Genomic DNA, 24,544 nt, shown 5'->3' on the forward strand with positions numbered 1-24,544 from the left:
TAATATTTTATTATTATTTTTATTTATTTTGTAAGATATATTTTAAAAAATAATCATATAATTATGTAGAATTATTAAAAATAAGGTATTGAGTATAAAAATTATTTTAAAATATTTCAGGATTCAAAACAGATTTTTACTTTTAAAAACTATTTATAAAAACTATTTTTTAAAATAATTATCCAACATGGCTTAATTTATTTATTTTCCCCTCTTTTTAAAAAAACATGTTGTAAAAGGACGAAACAAAAAACCAAAGGAAAAGAACATGGGAATGGTAGCGAGAACATGGGGAGTGCAAATTCTGTCCTCAAAAGGAAAAAAATAATAAATAAAAAAAAGGGGAAAAAGATAAGAGCGTTTGGCGAGGAGGAAAGTATAAATTAAAAGTGTGAAGCCAACAAGCAACCAAAGCAAACGCATTTTTGATTCTGTTTTCATCTTTAATATATTGGGAGGAAAACCAAGAAAAAGGTGAAGAGGAAGAATCAGGGTGAGGGTGAGGCACAGATATGGATGATGAAGTGGTGCAGAGAGCCTTCCAAGAAGGAGGTCGAGACTACTACCAACAGCAGCCATCCACTTCTTCGTCATCCTCTTCCATTCTCCAATCCCTCCCTCTCCATGTGGTACGATCACCCATTACCTAGGTTTTTTTTTTCTTCTCCAATTCACGTTCCACTTGGTTGCCCAGAAAGCAAAAATAATAATTTTGTAACAGCCAACCAGTTATAAATTTTAAAATTTTATCTTTTTTCCTGGTAGCCACGATTTCCCTGCAATAAAATGGACACGGAAATTATCTATGAGGGTTTGTTTTATTATTTTATTTTGGTGGTGAATTGGGTGTCTGCCTGAGATTGTTGTTGGCATTTTGAATTTTGTCTAGGGTGTAGAAATCGATCATTGTGAAAAGTGGATGATATGTAATATCCTGTTTGGTTGCCGAGAAATCGGATGGAAAGAATTGGGTTTATTGGGAAATGGAACGGGCAACATAAAGTTTCGATCTTTATGATTGTTTTCCTCTGTTTCCCACAATCAAACAGAGTTTTATTGTCTTAACATTGAAATTTTAATCATTCTGTGTTTTCGTTTGAGAAGGCTAATTCCTGGTGGTTTGGCACTGTGCAGTCTTTTGATCATGGGTATTATTTATTGGTAAAATCCATTCAAGAACTTCGGGAGAAGAAAGATGGTCTCGTGACGGTTGGCATTGGCGGCCCCAGTGGTTCTGGTAAATCAAGGTACAAATATGCTTTGTGAAGTTTATTTTTTGTCCCCTTATTTTGCAACCGTACGGTGGAAAAGGGGAAGGAAATTAGTGGCAATAATCTCTACTTCATCGGTGCTTGCCTTATTCTTGAATCGTTCTGACTAATTGTGCAACTTCAACTGTTGAAGCTTAGCAGAGAAGGTAGCATCTGTCATTGGCTGTACTGTTGTATCCATGGAGAACTATCGTGATGGAGTGGATGATGGAAATGATTTGAATTCCATAGATTTTGATGCACTGGTTTCAAATCTTGAGGTTTGCATTTACTGCTCTTCTTTTAATCACATAACATAGTTTTTATCTTAGAGGATTTAAAACATGTTACACGACTGGGCTCAAACCTTAAAGATATTGCCCAAAACAGTTTTGAAGACTTGAATGAACCTAGAAGCTTTCCTACTATTTTTATGAGGTGCTGCCAGTACCATGTTATTCTATGAGGCTTCTTTGAAGAATAACTCTTAGATTCACATTTATGTTTTTCATGTTTATGTTTTCTCACTTACTTTTGGGTAGAGTTATTATAGTAATACCTACCTTGATCATGTGTCAAACCTATACTTGATCTCCAATTTCCATTTCACTTGTTGTGGTAATACCTGCCTTGATCATGTGTCAAACCTAGTCAAATTATGTTGATACTTGATCCCCAATTTCCAGTTTACCAAGTGGATCTATCCACCCACACCGTAGGTTCCAATATGACATTTAAGATTCACATCAAAGCATCTATAAAGCAGCAACACATGGCTGATGATTTGCTGACAAGTAGATTTTATGATTAGCCATTCATGTGATTTCACTCATCTCATGCCTATGGACATCTATGTACAATTATCTTAGAGGTTGTTTCCCATACTAAGGTGCTATTGTCAAGAAGCACTGCCATGTGGATGTCCACTCCTTGGGATAGAACAATTTTCTTTGCCAAGAAGGGGTCTCCTTCAGTTTTGCTGAAGTAGAGACTCCTCTCCCCTCCTTTTTATTTTTATTTTTTATTTTTTTTATTTTTTATTTTTATTTTTGATAGGCAAACAATATTAGAAAGCACCAATAAAAAAAAGGGGATGCACCTTATGTAAACAAGAGGAGCCACCTAGATAAAAGAAGTGACATTGAAAGCAAGATCTACAATTCAAATCATCAATAAAATCAATAAGAGAAGCACATTCCCTTCCCAATTCTAGACCACTTCATAAAAAACCTAACAAGGGTTTATTTCATTTTAGGGTTGTTGAGCTCTTCCCTATAGAATATCCTTCTATTTCTTTTCCACTACACACACATAAAACAAACAAAGAGGAGCCATACTCCACACCCCCCTCTGCCTTTTTTTCAAGCCTTTGACTTTTCAACCCAAAAGGAGCTCTTTTATAGAATCTAAAAATACTCATGGTAGCCTAAAGATTGCTAACAACATGTCCCGCATCTTTCCAATTCCGTCACAATGGATAAGAATTGGTTTGTTGATTCCTCATTGAATTTACAAAGACTACATCTATTGATCGTCGACCATTCTCTCCTCATAAGAACATCAATGGTTAAGATTCTTCTCCATGCAACCTCCTAAGAAAAAAAATATTCTGGAAGGGTCACAAGTGGCCCAAATTTCTTTGGCAAGGAACATGGCTCTTCTTTTTAATAGATAAAAGAAGAGAGTATTATATTAAAGAAAGCATAAAAAAGAGTGCCCCAAAGTACGTAGGAAGTAATAGAATGGTCACCCAATGCGCAACCAAAAGAATAGAAGGGCTACAAAAAACTACACTCACAATAAGAACCTAACCAATCAACAAAGTCATTAAAGACAAAGGACCATCATCCATAGTTGTTAACTCGTAAAACATATCGTTTATCGTTTATCGTTTTTTCTATTTTTTTTGTATTGTGTATCGTATCGTGTATTGTAAATTTTTTTATATAGTGAAAGATAAATAGAAAAGGTATGTATATGTGCGTGTATATCTAACAAATTTTATGAAAGATAATAGGATCGAAAGAGTTAAACTATATTATATCATATGAAAACATTAAATGTTAGAGTTTTGACAAGTTCAAATTAATAAAATATGACTTTAATAGATAGATTCATCACATAATTCACAAAAATAAACTTCTTCAATTTTTATCTATGATTTTTAGTTCCAAATTCTAACTAGGCATATGCACTTATTGTGTTGTTCATTGATATATATATGTATATAACATTTTATGTGTCATCTTTAAAGTTTTAGCCTTTCAAGTTCATCATTATTCCTTTTCCACCAAAATAGAAATAAAACAAGCTAATATATTAAGTAGAAATTTTTGTTCACTAATCACCATTATTTTTATTGTCAACATTCAAATCATTCAAATGAAAACTTTCCAATATTTATTGTAAAAATATACTTACTTGACTTCTAATATAACATTTGACAACAAGAGTATAGTTTTTCATATAAAATTATTTTACCTATTTCTCTTTTTTATGATCAATTTTTAATCTTTTAGTACATTTTAAACAATTAATATAACAATTTTTTAAACAAAAAAATTAATTTGATTTTTCTTAAAAATTATAAAAAATAGTTGAAGATGTATGTATTGTTGTATCGTAATATCACGTATTGTACTATCTATCGTAAAATACTTTTTAAAATTAGATATGGATTGTGATATGTATCGATTTTCATAAAAAAATGTATTGTATTATTGTATCATAAGTTTTTTACAACTATGCCATCATTTATAAACATCTTAGTCCATGACCAAAGATTACAAAGAAAAGTGTATTTCAGCCTTGGCTAGATTGATCCTCGTTTTTGAACAATCTTCTGTTCATTTCCCTTCAAATTGTCCAAAAAAAAATGCATATCGGAGCTGCCCACCTTGTCTTTTTTCATTTTTTGCCCACAAAAGGGATATGCAATCCTAAGAGGGTTCCTCTAATTGATAAGGAAAGTACCCATGGCACACAAATAAAAACAACAACTACCATAAAAATCTTGTCTCGACACAGTGAATAGGGATGTGATGAATGAATTCTTCCTTGTTATGACAAATATATATATATATTTACCAAAGGCCACCTTCTCTTTTGAAGTTGATCTAAAATTAATACCTTTTGCCCATAGAGCCTCATGAGCAAGGAAACCCATCTTCGGGCAGCACCCATGAATTCCAAAAGATATTGAACTTCTTGGCTCTAATTTAGTGTAGAGGGCTTTGACGAAAAGCTTACCACTCTTTGACTCTATCCAAATTAACCTATCTTCTTCTTCCTTATACACTCTCTTCCCTTGTAGTCTCAAAAGGAGTTGCTCCACATTTTCCACCTACCAATTGTTAAAAAGCCTAGAGAAGTGAGGAGTCTAACAATCCCCCATTTCATTTGACTGATTCCATACATTCGTCACCCACTTCTCCCTCGAATCATCAAGGGCAAAAAAAGAAGGGAAAATAACATACAAAGGTTCATCTCTACACTACTTATCCTTCGAAAATCCTTACCCTCTGCTCATTACCCACTAAGAAAGAAACTTTACTACTTAAAACATCTCAATACTTCCTTATGGATTTCCATAACCTAGCCTTGTACCCATCTCTCACTTCAAGAGATGGCCACCCCCATTTTCTTCCCTATACTTTCCACTTATAACCTGCTTCCATAGAGCCCCCCCTTTTTTCATCAGCATAACGTCAACTTCATTTGCAAAGTAGTGTTTTGTTAAGTGTTGAGAGACACCTAATACCCAAGGCCTCCTTCCTTTTATCTGAACAAACAATTGCTCACCTTAGTAAATGTGATTTTCTTTCAAGAGCCCCTGCCTTCCAAAGGGAAATCCCTTTGAATCCACTCCAACCTCAATTTGATTGCCCTTGGCATGCAAAATAAAGACACAAAATAGATAGAAGAACTAAATAAAGGGTTTTGAATTAGAGTGAGCCTTTCTCCTTTAGAGATATATCGTCTTTTTCTTATATCTAGTCTTTTGTGGAACCTGTCTTTCACTCCATTTGAAGCCACCATAGATTTAAAAGGGGTACTAAGAGGAAGACCTAAGTAAGTAGACAGAAGACCACCCGCCTTATAACCAATCTCTAAAGCCCACTCTTCTAAGTTCTCCACCATTTCCATTGGAATTAATTTGCTCTAATCTAGATTAATTTACAACCTAGATATAGCCTCAAACCACATAAACAATCGACTCATATAAGTCATTTGGTTCAAAGAAGCCTTACAGAAAAAAATAGGATCAACAACAAACAACAGGAGAGATATTGTAGATATGCTAATGAGGAGGGGTTGGTATATGGTTAATAGATGCAATCTGTGCAAAGAAAATGAGGAAATGGCGAACCACATCCTAATTCATTGTGGTAAGACGAGGGATCTTTGGAATTTGTTGTTTTCTTCGTTTGGGGTGGTGTGGGTGCTCTCGGAATCAGTGAGAAATCTGCTTCTTGAATGGAAAATGAAAGGCCTGGGGAAGAGGAGTGTAGTTTGGAAAATGGCGCATATTTGTCTGTTTTGGTGTATTTGGGGAGAGCGAAATCGAAGAATCTTCCAAGAGGAAGAGATGTCAGATACGAGTTTGAGGAAACTCTTTCTTCGGTCCCTGCTTGAGTGGTCTCAACAATTTTTGGACTTGGACTTGGACTATCTCTCTTTTCGGAATTTGTTGGGTGATCGGGTTGTTGTTTAACTATTCCTTCTTAGGCTTTATCTTTCTTTTGTTGTCATGTTTTGGGCCTTCTTTGTATACAGCTTGTGTACATAGGGAGCGCCCCCTGTTTTTTGGTGTGTTTTAATCTAATGTTCCTCTTTGTCTATCAAAAAAAAAAAAAAAACAGGAGAGATACTTCCACCCTTGCACCACTTTTGTCTTTCACCCTAAACCCCGACAAGAAACCCCCCTCCTTAGCCATCTTGACAAGGTGGCTAAGAGTCTCCATAGCAAGCATAAATATATAGGGCAAGAGCAGGTCCTCCTGCCTCAAGCCTCTTAATGCTTTTAAAAAAATCAGATGGAGTGCCATTCATGAGGATAGAGAATCTTGCTGTAGATATGTTCCATTTAATCCATCTGATCCACTTCTCACCAAAACCCATCTTATCTAATATCGAAAAGAAAAAGAGTTATAGAAAGGTTTCACTTGGAAAGTCCTCTTCTTCTCCTTCCTCCAAAGTCAACTATTCTTGACCAATTCTAACACTCTCATCTTGTGGGTCAGCTCTACAAATTGCATCACAACTCCCAATTCTTAGTCTTGGAAATGTCCTTTGAACAAGAGGGATGAGGAGCCTTTTTCCTTCCTTGCCATACATTAGTCAGTTATTGTTGCATTTCCATTAGAGGCAATTCTGAACAGTTGAGGGAACTCCTCTTTTAGAGGACACTCACCTACCCATCTATCCAACTAAAATTTGGTTTTGAGGCCATTCTTGACTAGAATAGGGGTCCTAAGACTTAATTCCTCCCATCCTCGGTTTCCATAAACCCATACCAAAAGCTTCTCTCACATCTAGAGAACAACAACCTCCCTCCACCTTTCCATATTTGCCTTGGAATTTTTTTAATAAGATATTTGTGTTGGATTACCTTACTTCATCTCTTGTTACACTTAAGGGCATTTCTCCACAACCATTCGCCTAACAACGCTTTATTAAGGACATCCAACTTTCTAACTCCCAATCCTTCATTCCTCTTATATTTTTCACACTGTGCTCTAGTTCACAAGGTGCATCTTTCTCCCCTTAGAGTGACTCCCCCACAAGAAACCTTTTTGATATTTTTCTAACATTCTCCACACTTTCCTAGGCATCATAATAAGGGACATGAAACATATGGGAAGGCTTTAGAGGGTACTCTTTATGAGGGTCGATCTTCCTCCCATCGATAAGTATTGTTTCTTCCAAGGGGGTAAATCTCCTTTTAAGCCTCTCCTCGACTAAATCACGCACTATACAAGTCTTGTGAAATGCTCCCAATGGCAGCCCGAGATGTATGGAAGAGAGGCTTCCGACCTTGCACCCAAACAAAGAAGTCAAAGTGTCCAATTCTTCCACTTCACCAATTGGAATTATCTCGCTCTTTTGCAAGTTAACTTTGAAACTTGACATGAGCTCAAAATAAAGATGGTCACATTTCCAATATTTCACTGCTCAACGGTGGCCTTAGAAAATTATGATGTTGAATCCTGAATCTTAACTTTTGTAAAGTTGTTCTTGTGTTTGCACATTCTGAAATAGGGTTTTATGTTGAAATAGGATTTGATAAGAGGTAAAGATACATTGATCCCAGTGTTTGATTTCCAAGAAAAGAGACGTGTTGATTCAAGAGCCATAAAGAGTGCTTCATCTGGTGTGGTAAGTATGTGTATATAACTGTTTCTATGATTAAACACAATTTCTGTCTGGTTCATTATGTTCCAGTTTGTTCATAGGAAATTATATATGGTTCATGACTTTGCACTTTATTTATAGGTAATAGTTGATGGTACTTACGCTCTACATTCAAGATTGCGATCTTTGCTTGATATTCGGGTTGCAGTGGTAATATTTTCCTTGGTTCCTTGGGGTCACATTCTGTTTTTTTATGACCCTTTGTTAACTTAAATCATTGGTTGTTAAGAAAATATCAATATAATGTTAAGTGAAAATTGTTTGGTGAGACAGGTTGGTGGTGTTCATTTTAGCCTTCTTTCCAAAGTTCGATATGATATTGGAGATTCTTGTTCTTTGGACTACCTTATTGACAGCATTTTCCCATTATTCAGAAAGCATATTGAGCCAGACCTTCATCATGCTCAGGTTAGTGTTTAAATGCCCTCACCTTGTAAACCTTGTTGCTGATTCTTAATCTTTCTAAAATTTTCTGCAGATTAGAATAAATAACAGCTTTGTCTCATCATTTAGAGAAGCAATCTACAAGCTGAAATGCAAAAGTGAGGTTGGTAAATATTCTCTAGTTATTCTTAATGATTATTATGGCCAATTCACATATTCAAGAAATGCATCTACACTTTTCTTTCCTGTGTTTATGGCTAGCAACTATTTATTTTATTACTTTCAGACATTTTCGATAGAAACTTCACAAAGTCCTATCCTTGATATATGTTAAACCACCAATTTGCTCAAAATCTTATGCTGTTAAGTGTTGGCTTAATAATGTATATTAGGCTAAATCCCCCTTCATGTCCACCCTGTGCTGTGCTAACCTGCACATAGAATGGGAAACAGTGAATTAACAAACCTAGAGAAATAGAGAGAAAAAGAACTAGGGAATAAATGTTCCTGCCTCAAACCTCCGGGAAAGTGGGCTTTGATTGGATGTTCAATGCCAATTTGCCTAAAAGCTTAAATTGTAAATTAGTGGGTCAACAATGTCTATCAAGTTAACAATATAAATGTATAGTTTCAATTTAATTGTCCTTCTAAATTAGTTTGTAAATCTTGCTTCTACTCAAATTTTTTAATCATTTGCTTATTTAAGCTTTAGCTTCTTTGATATTTTCTCACACACACTAGCATAGTCATCCTTTTTCTCATATAATGAACCCAAAGTGTGCTTAAGTTGGTAAAAGGTGAGTTTTTTTATGAGTTTTTTTGTAACTTATTATCATAAGAGGGCTGAATTGATCTTTTTCATATTTCGAAGGCATTGGAAGGTTCTTTGTAATTTGTGGTGTACAACCAATGTACGCTACTTTGCATGTAGTGCCCTGATTCATAGCTTTGCTAGTTCATAGTCTTGTTTCATTTAATTTCCTGATCTTTTACTGTAAAATATATCTCATGATGGAGCCTGAACAACTCATATAGCTTCAAGATCTGCTTGATGCAAATCTGCCTTTTTCCCTTGATGATGATATGCTAGGAATATGGTTCTCATTGCACTTGCTTTCCCCATCCACTACTGCTTTTCTCAATGAAACGACGGATGTTAAATTTTTCATTTCTCTTGACTTCTACTGATACCTGCTATACTATCCTCCTGAACTAAAATGTTAAGCAATTGAAACAGACGCCAAATGGACATTCTGCTTACTCTTTTCACGGAAATGAAGCACAAACAGATAAGTAAGTGTGTTGATAACTATTCATTCCTATCTCTGACAGTAATATTGAATAAATCTACATTCCTTTTTCTTTTGGTTTCTATTAACTTTGGTTGCAACTAATGTATTAGAACCTTCATTTTGCTTTCAGTTTTATAGAGATGTACCTTAGGCCTCCATCAGCAAATGAAGAAGCACGGATAAATGATTGGATTAAAGTGCGGCAATCTGGTATCAGATATTATTTATCACTGGGTGACCAGAGGATCGTTGACAAAAATTACATCATTAGGCCAAAAGCTGAGTTTGAGGTAAAGACTTTTTCCTGGTATTTTGAGGATTGTTCAAATCAAATGTAAGCCAATTCTCAAAGTTTTTAATAGATATTAGGTCTCAATACCTACTTTAGACTATGGCTGCTAATGTCATCAACTTGCTGGAAACTTTCATCTAGAAGTAAAACCCTTCTACTGGCCTCGGCAGTTGAATGCTCTGATATTAAGTTGGTTTTTGAGTAACGCTGTTGAAGGCTAGACAAAAAAATAAAATAACATGAGAAATAACTTAGAAGAAGAGTGAAGAGGGAAAGCAACAGTTTTAGGAATTTCTATACATGTCATGATGTTATATTTCGCCTTCATACACAGCATCCTGTTATAACATAAAACAATAGATACCATATAACATCCCACCCTGCTCCTACCCCTACAATAGATACACAAGACTGATTGAGAGACTGGTTTTCAATCAAGTTTGTCCCTAGATATTTCTTGCTTTGAAGTGACCAATGAGTGATTCCTTTCTTTTTTTCTCCTGATGAATTGTGTGTTTATCAGGTAGTGAATAACAACTTGAAGCCTTCCATTCCCTTGGTCAATTGATTCCCATGCAGGGGATCCCATTTGGACCCTACCCTTTTGTCTGCATACCCCTAGATTAAAAAAAAGGTGGTGGGGGGGGGGGGTTGAAGAAAGCAAAAGAAACAAAAACTGGCATTTGAAACTACCTCATAGCCCCAATCTAATTCTTCCACCCAACACAACCGAAAAGCCTAACCCCGATCGCATCTTCTTTTTCTTCTTCCTCACCTTTTCATCTTCTCTTCTTGTCTCTATTTGCAATTAAGGGGAAAAAAAGAGGAGCAGCAGGCATGGCACTGTTGCTATAACAGCTGCCCTTGGTATCTTTTTTTATTTATTTATTAATTGAAGATGGAAATGAGAAGCGGAGGGGAAAGAAGATGAAGCGGGGAAGGGGAACAAGATAATAAAGTGGAACGGGAAGAAAATAAGATTAAGATTAGAGCTTTGGTGTAAATGTGGTAGGAGGAAGAAGGCAGGGCAATTGGGTAATTTCACTCAGCCATCCTTGAGGGACAAACTTTCTTGAAAAGTTGAAATACTTATTTGTGTTGTTGTGATGAACCAATCTGGTTGGAAGTAATTTATGTAATTTAGTTGATTGAAATATTGATCGAACAGTAATTTCTTGCTTCATTGAATAAAATATTTCCTATATAGTGACCTATCAAAAAAAATATAGTGCTGACCTTGTGTTGAAGTTTCAAGGTATCATGTTTTTTTGCATCTGTTCCTCCATCTCCGTATATTTAAGTATTCCTCATGCTGCAGGAAATTCTGTGAAATGAGCCATGTCAAATGTTTTGTATTTTTTTAAAATAAAATTTGTTTTACTTCAGTTGATTTTACTTATCTGTTTCATCTCTTCAATATTGGAACAGGTTGGGCGGATGACACTGGGCGGGTTGCTAGCTTTGGGCTACACTGTTGTAGTGAGTTATAAACGGGCATCTACATCAGTCAGTAATGGACATCTTTCCATGTCATTTGAAACTATTGATAGTCTTGGTGAAACATTCATGGTGCTCAGGGGCACAGATAGGAAAGTAAGGACTTATTGATCTTGCTAAAGAATTTTAGTCAGGATAGCTTTGTCTAATATTTTTGACATATGGTTGTTACTAATCAAGCATCAGATGAGGCCCTACAAGATCAGTTTATTCTCATGAGTTTATTATTATTTGTTCATGATAATGTATGAGAGACTTGTTTTTTCCCTTCTTAAAGTTACTTTTGTTTAAGTTCTATAGTTTATTGGAAAGGGAACAGAAATGAATGCTAATTTTTAACACAACCAAAACAAGAGATGACCAAAAACTCACTTTGATACATAGCAGTGATAGCACCATGTATCCATGAGATGCATCCTAATTTTTAAATTCATACTTTTAACCATGTCTCAAGATAGATTTATCTCAAAATTTTTATTTCACCATATACTTCCCCACCTTTAACAAGGAAGACCTTTTCTGATTTTTATTTTTATTTTTTGTCCTTAACAATTTTCTAAAGCTGTTCTACTCTCCCAAAAATAGATGGCATATTCTGTGGTTTTCTTATTTAAAAAGTGAAATGTTGCTGTGCTCCTCATAAACTAGCATAGCCTTTTGAATGTGTGAAAGTTCAAATGACTCTTGGCTTAGCTATGAATCTAATACTACCTTCTTCTTCATCTTCTTGTGAGGACCTTGGACTCCTTGTTAGATGCGGAAAAAGGCTCAAAAGTTCATATTTATTGCCACAACTTGATTCTTTTTTAGAGATGGAACTTAATGTCAACACTGAGTTTTCATAGTTATTGGTTTCTTTGTTGTCTAGTATTTCTGATTAGGATTCTGGTTGAATTTTTGGGAAGACTCGAAAGCCAGATGTATATTCTATTATTTTCAGCTTATTTGATTTGGTTGTATCTTTCTACATGATATATTTTGTATTTATATATGTTTCATGGATTTGTATGAATTGAATGTTTGCTAAAATATTAGTTTTATATGCTTCTCTTCACCATCTTTTTTCAAAATTTGGATTCTTGTATGCTGTTTCTTGTTCTTGGCAGTCTAGTGTCTTGTTTCATCCCTTGAACCAGGAAGGAATGTGGATTAGTACTTTCTTTTTACCATGGTTGTTTTTCATTTTTGCAGACAGTTGGTGCAGAGGTGTTGAGGATGGGTGTCAATGGACCATGGATCACTAAATCGTATCTAGAGTTGATTCTTGAGAGAAAGGGTTGAGATCAAGGCTTATTTTTCATTTTCATTTCTCCCCACCTATACATGTCCCTTTTGGTTTATTTTCTTTCAGATTTTAGTCATTGCTCTTTCCAATTCGTTAAGCTTGTTACAGGTGTACCACGTCTTAATACACCACCACTCTTGTCCAGTATATCTCCTACCAGTAATCAAGAAAAGGTGGTTGTTGCACCAAAGCCGATTCGTATCACACCAAACCTTGTTACTCGGCTTGAAGATCTATCTCAGCCATGGACGAGGTCCCCAACCAAATCCAAAATGGAACCTGTGCTGGCAACATGGCATTTCATATCACCAGATCCTCTGCATGCTGATAGTTCTGTCACAGGTATGGGTACTCTACTGAGAGGATATATTTTTTCTGTGTTCAGTAGTTTTGCTAGGTAGCTGTCTCCTTCTTGTGTGATCACTTCATAGGTTTAGACTTCTCTCATGAAGCAACCACAGATCCTTCATCTTTCAGGGATACCCTGCGTCTTGCTCCAATGCCTGATTCTTATGACTTGGATAGAGGATTGCTTCTCTCCGTTCAAGCAATACAGGTAAGAAGATTAAATTGATAGGAAATTGTCAGGAAATTGTCAGAGTTTCCCTTTCTGTGACATTCAAATCCAAGAGAGTTCATTAATATGTTTTGTCAGATCCACATTTCATGCACTATTTTTTCTTCTTTTCAGGCTCTGTTGGAGAATAAAGGTCTTCCGGTCATAGTTGGAATCGGTAATATGGAGTTTAATAGCTCTTTCTCTGTCTTTCCCCTCCTTCCCACTCTGCATGTTTCAGGATATTCTTACCAATACTTGCATTTTTCTGAAGTACTTGGATTGTCAGGATTAATCAACTATTCAAGTTTGTGATAACATATGTTTAGTTGGGCCTATACTAAATAGAAATTGACGTGTTAAAATTTCATAAAGCAGTATTACTTTTAACATATGCACATGAAACTAGTCTAAATAAATTGGTGAGTTCTCATATCTATTCAAACACACAACCTCTTAACGTAAGTTTCAATTTTCAGGTAGAGTAGGATCCCACCCAGCAATTCATGGTCCCAACTAAGAGTTGTAGCTAGCTTGTTTACAATCCAGTGTTGCAGGGTTGGCTGCTATCCTAGGATGCATGATTGACAATTTTGTATAACACATTTATGCTTAAAATACCCAATTTTTTTAAACATGAGGCCATGCTTTATTGAAGTTACCAACTCAACCATGCTACATAGACACAGATGAAGCTAGGAAAAACTTAATATCCGATTCTCATTTATGTCCTTATTTCTAGGGGACTCTCAATTATCCTGTCCTTTTTTGTTGAATGAGGGCCATAATATATTTAATATTATTATTCAAGAATAAAAGGGAAAAATAATAATAAAAAAAGAGGGCCCTAAAAAGATTTAGAACCGATGTCTTCAATGGTTTACAATGACATTTGTCATCTTGGTACATGTGCTAATGTAGTTGTTCCAATTGTTTGAGCTCTGAAATGGTCTCTTACGTTTTGTAATTGTTATTGCAGGAGGTCCAAGTGGATCTGGAAAAACTAGTTTGGCTCATAAAATGGCAAATATTGTTGGCTGTGAAGTAGTTTCCCTTGAAAGCTATTATAAATCTGAACATGTAAAGGACTTTAAGTGCGATGATTTTAGTTCTCTTGATCTGTCTTTGCTTTCAAAGGTAACACATCTTGTATATAATTGACCATTTTGTTTTGATACTATTTTCTTTATTGTCATAAATTTGGGCTAAATGAGATGGCTAATCAGATAAATGAACTTGACTTAGAAATGGTAAGCCAAAATATTCTTAGAAGCAGATGAAATAGCAGGTTTTTATGGTCTAGTGGATGCACAACAGTCAACCAACCTTTTTATGATTTAAGGTAGGTTGATGAACAAAAGTTATAACAAGAATATTATTGATTTTTACATTTTTGCTCCAATCCAACTTTTCACTCCCAAGGAAACTCTATCAGTTTGTTCCTGATTTCAATTTTTCACTTATCCTTTCCTGATCCACTTGTCATGCTGGCACTATGGGGCTGGGACCTTGTTGTGCAGTGCCATTGACCCCCCAAACTTTCAAATGATGATACTGAATGGGAAACAAGTTTTATAACAGGCAGTATTAATGGAGTTATTCTAAGTTATTGGAAGTAAAATTCCCATGCCTTGGTCATTTATCAAAGATACTTAATGGGAGAACCTATAGGGCCGCAGGCTGCCCATCATAGAAGTTGGAAACTTGGAGGCAGCAGAGCAAGAAAGAATCCTTATGTCACCCTGTTGAAGTATTGCTATACATATAATTTCTGGATTTCCCTAAAAACATTTGAGCAACTGGACTATTCTAACTCTTGTCGGAATTTTTTTTCCCTATAGTGCATGTCAAAATTCTAAACCTTTGGCAAACCACATCTTAACTTATTAACTATTTATTGCTGTAATTTTAACTGATTAAATTGTCCATGAAGAGTAATATAATTTCAAATTTAATGGCAGTTATAATTGCATATAAAAGAGAATGCATCTATCATTTTTTGTCATTTTGTTTATGTTTAGTTTGTAGAACAACTATTTTAATCATATTAATATCATAGTTCTATAACTTGTTTTGCAGAATATTGATGATGTAAAAAACTGCCGAAGAACAAAAGTTCCTATATTTGACTTGGAGACTGGTGCTCGGAGTGGCTTCAAGGAACTTGAAGTTTCTGAAGATTGTGGAGTGGTATGCTATTACATTTATTAAAATCACTCTCAGGGCCTCCTTCTCTTGGATTTAGTTTACCTTGAATCACTGATTCACTGCAAATTAACATGTGTTATAAAGAGGCAAAAATCAATAAGTAAAGGGAAAATTTTTTCGGCTAATGCCTCCTTTGAGCAATTACTTTCTTGAAATTTTGTGAGATGCCTTGCTCCATTACCATGGCTATCCTAATCACAGCTTCATATTGAGAACCGAGTCTTAAGAATGTTCTAAATTTTCCTGTGTGGGTGTGAATAAAGGCCTAAGGGAATAATTTGGAGTAGGAAAATGCACTCTGAAGATTCAAAGAAGGCCAAGAAATAGCAACTTAAGAAATATGGTCAGCTTTCTATTTTTGTAGGTGTACAAAATGTGCCTGATAATAGTCAGGTTAGTTATTTTCCAAGAGCTGGGATGCTTTTTCTAGGTGATGCAGTTAAGCTGGAGGATAATGGATTGGATACAACATGTTCATGGATTGAATGGTCTCTTGAGCATCTGATATCTCTAAGAGAGAACTCCTTGGCTTATAGTTTTTTTATGAATTGTGCTAATTAACTAACTTCAGTCGAAAATTTTGATCTGTGAAAATTTTATTTTTTTTCAATTGGCCAGGTGATTTTTGAAGGGGTTTATGCTTTGCATCCTGAGATCCGAAAATCACTTGACTTGTGGATTGCTGTTGTACGTATGACTTCTCATTCCATCTGGGTTTACTTTCCTTTTTATCAGTGTGTTCATGTTTTCATTAGTCAGTCTTAATTGATGATGAGAAAACTAACTTACTTCTTCTTTGCAACCAGGTTGGAGGTGTTCATTCACATCTAATTTCTCGTGTTCAAAGGGATAAAAGCAGGGCAAGAAGCTTTATGTCCCAAAATGAAATCATGATGACGGTTTTTCCAATGTTTCAGCAGCACATTGAACCACATCTTGTTCATGCACATGTTAGTAGAAATGGAGTCATCCAACAATTTTAGCCTTGTTTTTCATGTTCTATGTGTAAGGATATTCCAAAAGTTGCTAGGGTTCTTTTAAATATTGATCAGTTCAGAGCATTTCAGCATTTTTTTTTCATTTTGAGTCATTTTAAAATGTCAACCTTCCATACAGTATTTTATTGAGGCTCCTTTTTTATATTGGAAAGAACAAGAGAAAGATGAGAGACCCTGAATATTGGTTAAAGATGGATGCCTTTCTCAGGCAGATTTTAGCATATTCTTTCTCTCATTTCTTGTGAGATCCAAATAAAGCCTAAATTTTGAAGATCTGATTTTTTGACTTTATAAGATTTTGACCACAAATTATTGGATGTTGGATCAAATATAAGAAACTTGAAAGTTATTTTATCCCTGCAGATAGAACACATTTTCTTCGTTCTTTTTTTTTTTTTTTGTCCTTTTAGTAAGACTGATATTCTATCGTTCTTCATCCAAACTATTTGATTTTGACTTGTAATTTTAGTGCTAATGTTTTCTTAAATTATTGCAGCTCAAAATTCGAAATGACTTTGATCCTGTTCTTTCCCCTGAGAGTTCATTATTTGTTTTAAAGAGTAACAAGCAAGTGAGTTCATTATAATGCTACTATCCCTGGCCCATTCAAGGTGGTTCCCTCCCCCTGTGATATTCTTAACACTTTTTCTAACCAATTACAGGTGGCTTATCAAGATATTTTAAAAATTCTTGACCCTGCAAAGTTCTGTAGTTCTGTTCAAAATTTCATTGATATATATTTGAAGCTTCCTGGAACATCTGCTAATGGGTTTCTGACTGAGAGTGATTGCATACGAGTCAGAATTTGCGAGGGCAGATTTGCATTACTGATACGGGAGGTTTGTAGTTCAATGTATTTATGATATATTTTTTTCTTGTTGTAATACTGAAGACTTTCTTCTTTCAAATCATGGTGAATTCATGGTTCTTATGTACTTGTAACTTGTTTTTATTAGCCAATTAGAGAAGGGAACTTCATCATTCAACCCAAAGTGGATTTTGATATTAGCATTAGTACAGTCTCTGGCCTCCTTAATCTTGGGTAAGCAACATATTTGGAATTCTGTAGCACTAACATGCAATTTTGTTTCCTTTCCTGGTTATGAAGACAATAGCAATTTTACGGCATATTTCATTAAGTTCATTAACTGGATTGATGAGTTTCTTGTTTTGTGCTACTAATTTTGGAGGTTAAACATAGTGATATTGATACGAACTTAAACAAATTGGGTTTTCCTCATTTCTAGGGCCAAAGAAAAGAACTTGAACTTGATTACAGTGTTCTTAGATTCTTTATAAAGCTACAAACTTTGTTAGAGTCATTGTTGAAAAGTTAGGAAAGTAATGAGCTAGGTGTTAAGTATTGTATAAGGTGGTTTTAATAGTAATCCAGGTAGCATTAATTGTGGAATGGTCTAACAAAACTTGCTACAGTAAGAGAAAGGGGAGATGGAGTCTTCATTGTATGAGGTGATTTTAATAGTAATGTAGGTAGTATTGATAGTTGAATGGTCTAACAGAACTTGCTACAATAAGAGAATGGGGTGGAATCTTTATTATAGGAGGTGATTTTAATAGTAATGCAGGTATCATTGATGGTAGAATGGTCTAATAACACTTGCTACACTAAGACAAATGGAAAATGGAATCTTTAATTTGTTTTACTGCATCAAGTGGATATTGCAGAGCTTTCGTGCAGGAAGAGGAAGAGTGGTTTTAGGAGCTTAGGTCTAGGGAGTGTGTTTAAAATAAGGGTTTTCAGGGTTACAGATGCTTTAAGAAGGTGAAGCTTTGAAAACTCTATGACCGGAGGGGATTCTATTCAGAATTGGAAGTGTGTGGGAAATGATGTTGTATCATGGTCAATGAAATTGTTTAATGGACTTCGAAGAATCAAGAAAAGCAAGATGAATGATGGGAAAACATTTCATTGCCTGCATAGAAGAATAAAGGAGATAAATAAAGCTGTACAGATTGTTTAAGGCTTTGTTGAGGTGGGTTGCTCTGAGAGAGAGAATATGGGAAATGATGTTGTATCATGGTCAATGAAATTGTTTAATGGACTTCGAAGAATCAAGAAAAGCAAGATGAATGATGGGAAAACATTTCATTGGAAGAATAAAGGAGATAAATAAAGCTGTACAGATTGTTTAAGGCTTTGTTGAGGTGAGACAAAAGTATGCAATAGAAGAGAATTAATTGTTCATCCTTCATAACAAAAGCACAGTGATTCAGTGCCCTGTTACTTGTGATGGATTTAGCTCCTCCAGTTTTGCATTCTATTGATTTTCTCAGCCAATGCAAAAAACTCTTGTTTGGTCAAGTTACTTTTCAATCATGAATACAATACAAATCCATGTTGTGCTCACCAATTTGCCATGGGTCAAAAGTAGAATAAAGGATATATGTAAAGCTGCAGAGAGATCACTGGAATTGACAATATTATTTCATGATAAAAGCAAGCAATAGAAGAGAGTTAATTGCTCATCCTCTCTGACAAAAGCACAGTGATTCAGTGCCTTGTTACTTGTGACGGATTTAGCTACTCCAGTTTTGCATTCTATTGGTTTTCTCACCTAATACAAAAAACTCTTGTTTGGTCAAGTTACTTTTCAATCATGACTTCAATGATAATTGTTTTCACTAATGATCTTCACTTTGTTCCATGGCTAGTTAAGAGATGAAGTTTCTATAGAGCGCAGAAATTGGAAGAACTGATGCTTGTTTATTTTTATATATACTTGAATATTTTTCATTCTGTCGAACTGAGCTTGCAGTAAATGTAGCATACCATGATATCAATTTTGTGATAGCCTTGTGTTATATATATAAAATATTATGTTATATTATACTATATTTCTTCTTTTCCATGCCTCACACCTGATAGATTTCTTTGCTTTCTGTTTAAGTGCTATGTTTTATCCTTTTTGTGGTGATAGGTATCAAGCTGTCGCTTATATTGAAGCATCAGCATTCATCTATCAAGATGGAAAGGTTATATTATTTTTTTCATGCATATTTTTTGGTTGAGAGGATCTACATTTTTTTAATCAAGCTCACCTATTGAACAAAGAATGAGCATGCATTTTTTATCCAAAACTTTGTTAAATTACACTTTGTGCATTATTTCTAGGAACTTAAGCCATTTTCAGGAGTTTATATCTGTACTCCTGTTTTTTCTGCATTCATGAAAATGTTGGTGTGTCTTGGGAAGGGTGGCATGGGGTGTTTGGGTGGTTTGGTTTGTGTTTGTTTATTTTTGCTTGTATATGAGATTCTGATGCTACATAAGGTTTTTGTTTTCTTAATAAAAAATTAAGCTTTGCTAGCACTATTGGTAAACGAAGCTACATGATTCAAAGGCTGTGGATCGTCAGGAAAACCCAATGTCCTTACCTTCTTTTCCGACAAACTTCCTCACCTAATTATTTTTTTGCTATCTTATTTGATATGAAATTTGCTTAACTTTTGCCTAGGTAAGGTGTGGACCTTTTTAAGTAAAAAGGAGGCACATTGCCCATATATGCAATGTGTTCACATCTACCTGCAATGGCAGTTTCCCAACTGCAAGGAACTGACAGAGGAGTTGTTTCTGAAATACCTATAAGCATTCAAATGCATATAGTTTTGTTCCTATTGTCCCTACTCCCTAGTACCTTTCAAATTGTTAGGGTTTTGTCCAAAATTGTTGTATATGGAAATTCAGCTCCAATAATGGTTGAGTTACTCAAGTACCTCACTCCAGATAATGGATTTTCAATTATGGAGAGTGAAGCATCATCTGAATTGGATTGGCTATTCTATCTCAAATGTTGTGATGGGTATAAGTTGGTGATTTTTGTTTAAAAAGGTCATGGAAAAATGGTTTGAAGTTGTGAAAATGACTTTTCTAGACTCACATAGTTTTTCGAACTTGGGTTTTCCCTAGTTCATGTTGCATCAGGCATATCATGTGGATTGATTGGCAATATGTTTGCATCTAGCAGGTTTAATAAGAAGCAATGGCTTATTGATTCACATTTCTGACCAATTGGGCATTTTTTGGGTGAATTTTGCAAAGTTTTCCTAAAGTCAAAATTCTTAAGATTTTAATAACAAATTGGCTTCTAGAATTGCTTTTACAAATTAAGAAGGGTTTTTGAGGGAATCCATGTTTATAATAGGTTTTGGGAAATTATTTGGAAACTTTTCTTGGGTAAAAGTTTCCTAATTTGACATTAACTCGGTTTCCTTATATTTCAAAGTCCATGAAATGGAAGGAAAGCTACAACTTTCACAAGAGAGGCCCATCAGTTATGGGACAACTTTTGCTCTTATTGGATTTTTGGTTCTAAAAATCAAGGGTTTCCATTGTAGATTCATTGAGATTTTGAAAAACCAACTAATCAAACACTTTGTCTTATCATCATCATCTGTTTGTTTCCATTTCATGGAGAAGAGTGAAGTCCTTGGTGGAGTTTCAAGGAGGGGTAGTAAGGTGTAGGGTTTGGTGGAGTTCTGAAGATCTCACCAAAGGTGAACAGGGTGTTGGAGTAGAGCAAAGTGCAACATCCAGTTGCATCCAAGGTTGGAAAATCAGTTCTTGGGGTTTGGTAATATTTTTTGTTCTCTTATAGTTCCTTTTAGTGGAGATTTTTGTGCTCCTAGGCCCGTGGTTTCTCCCCCAGAAGATAGAAGTATCATGGAGGAACCTGAGGTTTGGATGAAATATTGGTGTCTAGATGGAATTTAAAAATTCCACTCAAATAGATGAAATATAAATATCCATAGGATTGGGGATATCCTGTCTCAACCTATCTAATGTTTTCTGATCCTATCCTTATTCCAATGAAGAACCAAACATTAACTATGGCTATCCAATTCTTGATGGCTAAAATCTTGTCTCAGTTCAACTCTCTCTTGTCTCATCTGCGATGTCATCTGTGCCTATTTCTTATGTTTCCACATATTCCTAAATTGGGTTCTTGACAACCTTTAATTGCTCTCTTTGACTAAATATCCTACTTTGACATTGAACTACTGATAAACTCTTTATGAGAATGGAACATTGTTTTTAAATATCTCTGTAATTCAAACTTTAATGATAGATTTTCTAGAATATGCAGTATTTGATCTAGTTGTTTGACAAGAAGAGGAGAAAAATGAAGAAAATAATAGAGAAGGAGAGAAAAAAAATGCATGTGCTCCACAACATTAATGAAAATTAAGTTTCAACTGTAATTCCTGGACTTTTTAACAATGCTTGATGTATTTTCCCATGATGATCAATTCCCTGTGGTTGTCTTCTGGTTTCCCTTCTGAAATTTTTTATCATTTTGGTTGGTAATCTATGTAGCCCATGCAACTTTGTTTATCATGTTTGAATTTGTTATAGGTGTTTAAAGTCCTAAATCAATATGCTTCTATTTTTTGAAATGAAATCAAATTTATTGGATTTTTTTCTTTTAGATTCTTATTGAGGTTGATAATCTACAAGATGTCAGCCCTTACCTACAAATCAAAGGGGTTAACAAAGAAGCCGTTGCAGCTGCTGGGTCAACACTCAAGCTGGATGGGTCATATACGACAAAGGTTGTTTTATGCTTGCATGATATTTTTGGTGGTTGTTTGCTTGCTTTGTTGCCACTATATGATCATTAAGTCAATAGAGCTGACTATTTTATTGCATTCTTAGAGTTATCTTCAAATAATTCTGGAAAGCTTGCCAGCATCTGAAAGAAGTTCCAGCGGCATTCACTCACACCAAGCTGCAAGGTTGCAGGAACTTGTGGAATTTATTCAATCTCAGGTATTTTTTCATTATATGGGGCTTATAAGCATATATTTCATGAAAATTGGTTATCTGATAAAGTTCAAACTGAAATAAAAAGAATCTACTTAACTGAATAGTTCATTGGGATCCCACAATGTTGTACTGTGCTAGGCAGTTGCAATGAAACGATGATTAGAAATTCCTGTAAACCAAAAAATAAACATGTAATATTTAATATGAACAAATGAACCAATTAAGAGAAAACCAAGATACTCTTCACTTTCCTTTGACCATCAGTAGCTGTAAAGTAGTGGCAGAGGTCCTGGTTTCTGCATGGAAACAGTGATTTGGTTATAGTTCTATGACCTTTTTTTGTCCTGTGCATTTGCAACTCCTAACAGTCTATTTTTGTTCATTAGACGTCATTCTCATGTTATAAAAATTTGAATCCCAAAGGATTTCAAATACAATTTCAAACTCTGTTTCTAGGTCAAGGGCTACTATTAATGCTCTTTTAACCACTTATTGGGGCCTCTGAAGTGAATCTGGCTGTGATAACTCAGCGAATTCTGATATGGAAATTGCTCTATTGATGCAGTCAGTCGTAGAGCTAGCATGGCCATAAATGTTTGATACTATCATCTGAACATCATGCAAAGTAGGCCTTAGTAACTTCCCCTGAATCCCCACTTACCCAAAAATAGCGCCCTTTTCTTACTCAAAAGTTTTAAGATAGAATCAAGATGTTGATCTGTTTGTACAAGGTTTTGGCTGGAGCAGAACATTTTAATACAAATCTCAGGATTTCTCTGCAGGAGTCTTTCCAACTTTATTGCTGATATAAACCAAAAGTTGTTAAGTGGCAATAGCTGCAATACTATGTCACTTGAACTCAAGCCTCCAGATAGAGTAGCAAGACCTTGTTTTCGCTGACATCCCATTCGCAATTCTACTGGTCATCACTTAAGAATGATATTACTGTAACTATGAGATGCCTTTGTCCCAATCCACCCCCACTGAGTTGTGATAAGAAAGCCACAAATCAGGAGCTCTTTGAAAACCATGAAACTTCAAAAGTGAGGAAGATCTCATATTTCTTTTCATTTGTGAGAACTCACTTATCCAAGCATGAATTCTATTTCATTGTTTTGGCATTTCTATTGTTCTGTTGTAATACTGAGGTGCAAAAGCAGGGCAGCTGTTCAGCTTCAGAATCCTCACCAAGTAGGGAAGTCACAATTGAAGGCATTATAGATGAGATGCAGTTAAGGATAAGAAGGCTGGAACGGTGGAATACAATCAATACAGTAATTCCAATACCCTTTTCCTTAATCCTTAATTATCAAAGTTTCTCTTGAACTGCTCTAATGGTCTTTAAACCATTAAACTGTTACTTTTCCTTAGTACTCCCTTGGAGTTTCTCTTATATTGTTCCATCTTCTTCAAACCATCATGTTGTAATTTTTTTTCTTTCGACTTCAAATATGTCATAGTCCATTTATGCGGTCATTTCTTGACAGGTGATATGGACTTTTGTGATGTCTGCCCTTGTTGGTTATTCACTCTACCAAAGGAAACGCCAATAATGATTTTAATCCGGAGAGCATCCGGAGAGCCCGTTATCCTCCTTCAAAATTGTGCAAAGTAACTACTGAAATGCTGATCCTAACAAAGACTTGCTAGCCACTGTTACATGTCACCCTGGGCTTTTTTGATGATTTAAACCACAATTGGTAGTGATAGTTACATTTCATAGCCTAAAGAGTAGAAATGTGAGCTCCCAGCATTTCTTGTGCTGACCTAGAGGGAGGACATGGTCTCAAGGAACCTAGTTATTGGAATTGATTGGATGATTGGATGATAGTCTAACCACCATCAAAGTCCGTTTAGGGCAACCAAAAGCTTTGTATGACCATGTTTGAATTTGCCATCCACGATAACTTATTGATTTCCATAATTGTATCTGGGTTGATTAAGTGTGAGTATACTGGAGGTGGGGTTTGGTAAGCTGCTTAAGTATATTTAATAAAATAACTTAATAATTAATTTAAATGTGGAATTCATATTCAAGTTGATCTCTTTGTGAAGCACAGGAAAATTGCTGGAACCAAAGGAAATGCTGGCATTAACTTGTTTCTGTTAGCTAGGTTTTAGGTCTTACTTTGACGCTGAGTGCATTTTGGCAGGATAGAATAAAATATAAGAAATTGTGGGTTATAGCGTTTTTTCATTCACACTCGTACTGAAATGGAAATGAAAATGAGGGGTCAGAAGAGACTCTAGCAGAGAAGGGTGCCTTTGTCAAGTGGTTTATTGCAGGCAGGCAGATTTTACCTTACATCCATGTATGAAATTCTAGGGTTTCTTTTGTTTTCATTAACACCAAAGTTTTTTCACCCATGGTGAAGCCGAATGCATGCTGTTCGTTACAAAGTTGTTTTCCATACATTCCGGATGCCTAGCAAGAAGAAGATTGTAAGCATCATTGTGTATTGGTAATTCCATACCAAAATTCTCATTGTGTTCTCCTAACTTAATTGCTTGATGGTAAGTGTTGTGATAATGATATCAAATATTGTTCAACCAAATTTTAAATTTTTATTCTTTGGTGAAAAA

The 24,544-nt window shown here is 35.2% G+C and overlaps 1 protein-coding gene across 4 annotated transcripts; it reads left to right on the plus strand.

Moving 5' to 3' along the window:
• Positions 1-279: 279 nt before the first annotated feature.
• Positions 280-23,980, plus strand: LOC100261233 (uncharacterized). Of its 4 annotated transcripts, none has more exons than XM_019219289.2 (26): positions 280-629; positions 1,135-1,247; positions 1,405-1,531; positions 7,530-7,628; positions 7,746-7,814; positions 7,938-8,072; positions 8,143-8,211; positions 9,286-9,341; positions 9,471-9,630; positions 11,061-11,225; positions 12,321-12,405; positions 12,523-12,756; positions 12,846-12,970; positions 13,106-13,148; positions 13,950-14,107; positions 15,050-15,160; positions 15,797-15,865; positions 15,985-16,128; positions 16,673-16,747; positions 16,839-17,015; positions 17,133-17,218; positions 19,116-19,170; positions 21,625-21,747; positions 21,851-21,964; positions 23,122-23,235; positions 23,449-23,980. In XM_019219289.2, the coding sequence occupies exons 1-26, from the start codon at positions 513-515 to the stop codon at positions 23,512-23,514; spliced, it is 2,889 nt and encodes a 962-aa protein (XP_019074834.1). In that variant the 5' UTR covers positions 280-512; the 3' UTR covers positions 23,515-23,980. The 4 variants fall into 4 exon arrangements, 3 of the variants coding, with proteins under 3 accessions (XP_019074834.1, XP_010656773.1, XP_019074838.1); XM_010658471.3 differs by having other exon boundaries at positions 12,876-12,970; XM_019219293.2 differs by lacking the exon at positions 280-629 and having other exon boundaries at positions 1,134-1,247; positions 1,413-1,531.
• The last annotated feature ends 564 nt before the right edge of the window (positions 23,981-24,544 follow it).

Source organism: Vitis vinifera, chromosome 1, assembly GCF_030704535.1.
Source record: "Vitis vinifera cultivar Pinot Noir 40024 chromosome 1, ASM3070453v1".
Lineage (NCBI taxonomy): Eukaryota > Viridiplantae > Streptophyta > Magnoliopsida > Vitales > Vitaceae > Vitis > Vitis vinifera.

Excerpts from the sequence above, each read along its gene's own strand:
- LOC100261233 (XM_019219289.2), top strand. The coding sequence starts at position 513 with ATGGATGATGAAGTGGTGCAGAGAGCCTTCCAAGAAGGAGGTCGAGAC. Across the intron at positions 1,248-1,404 it reads AGTGGTTCTGGTAAATCAAG|CTTAGCAGAGAAGGTAGCAT; the intron begins GTACAAATATGC and ends CAACTGTTGAAG. Across the intron at positions 9,342-9,470 it reads AATGAAGCACAAACAGATAA|TTTTATAGAGATGTACCTTA; the intron begins GTAAGTGTGTTG and ends TTTTGCTTTCAG.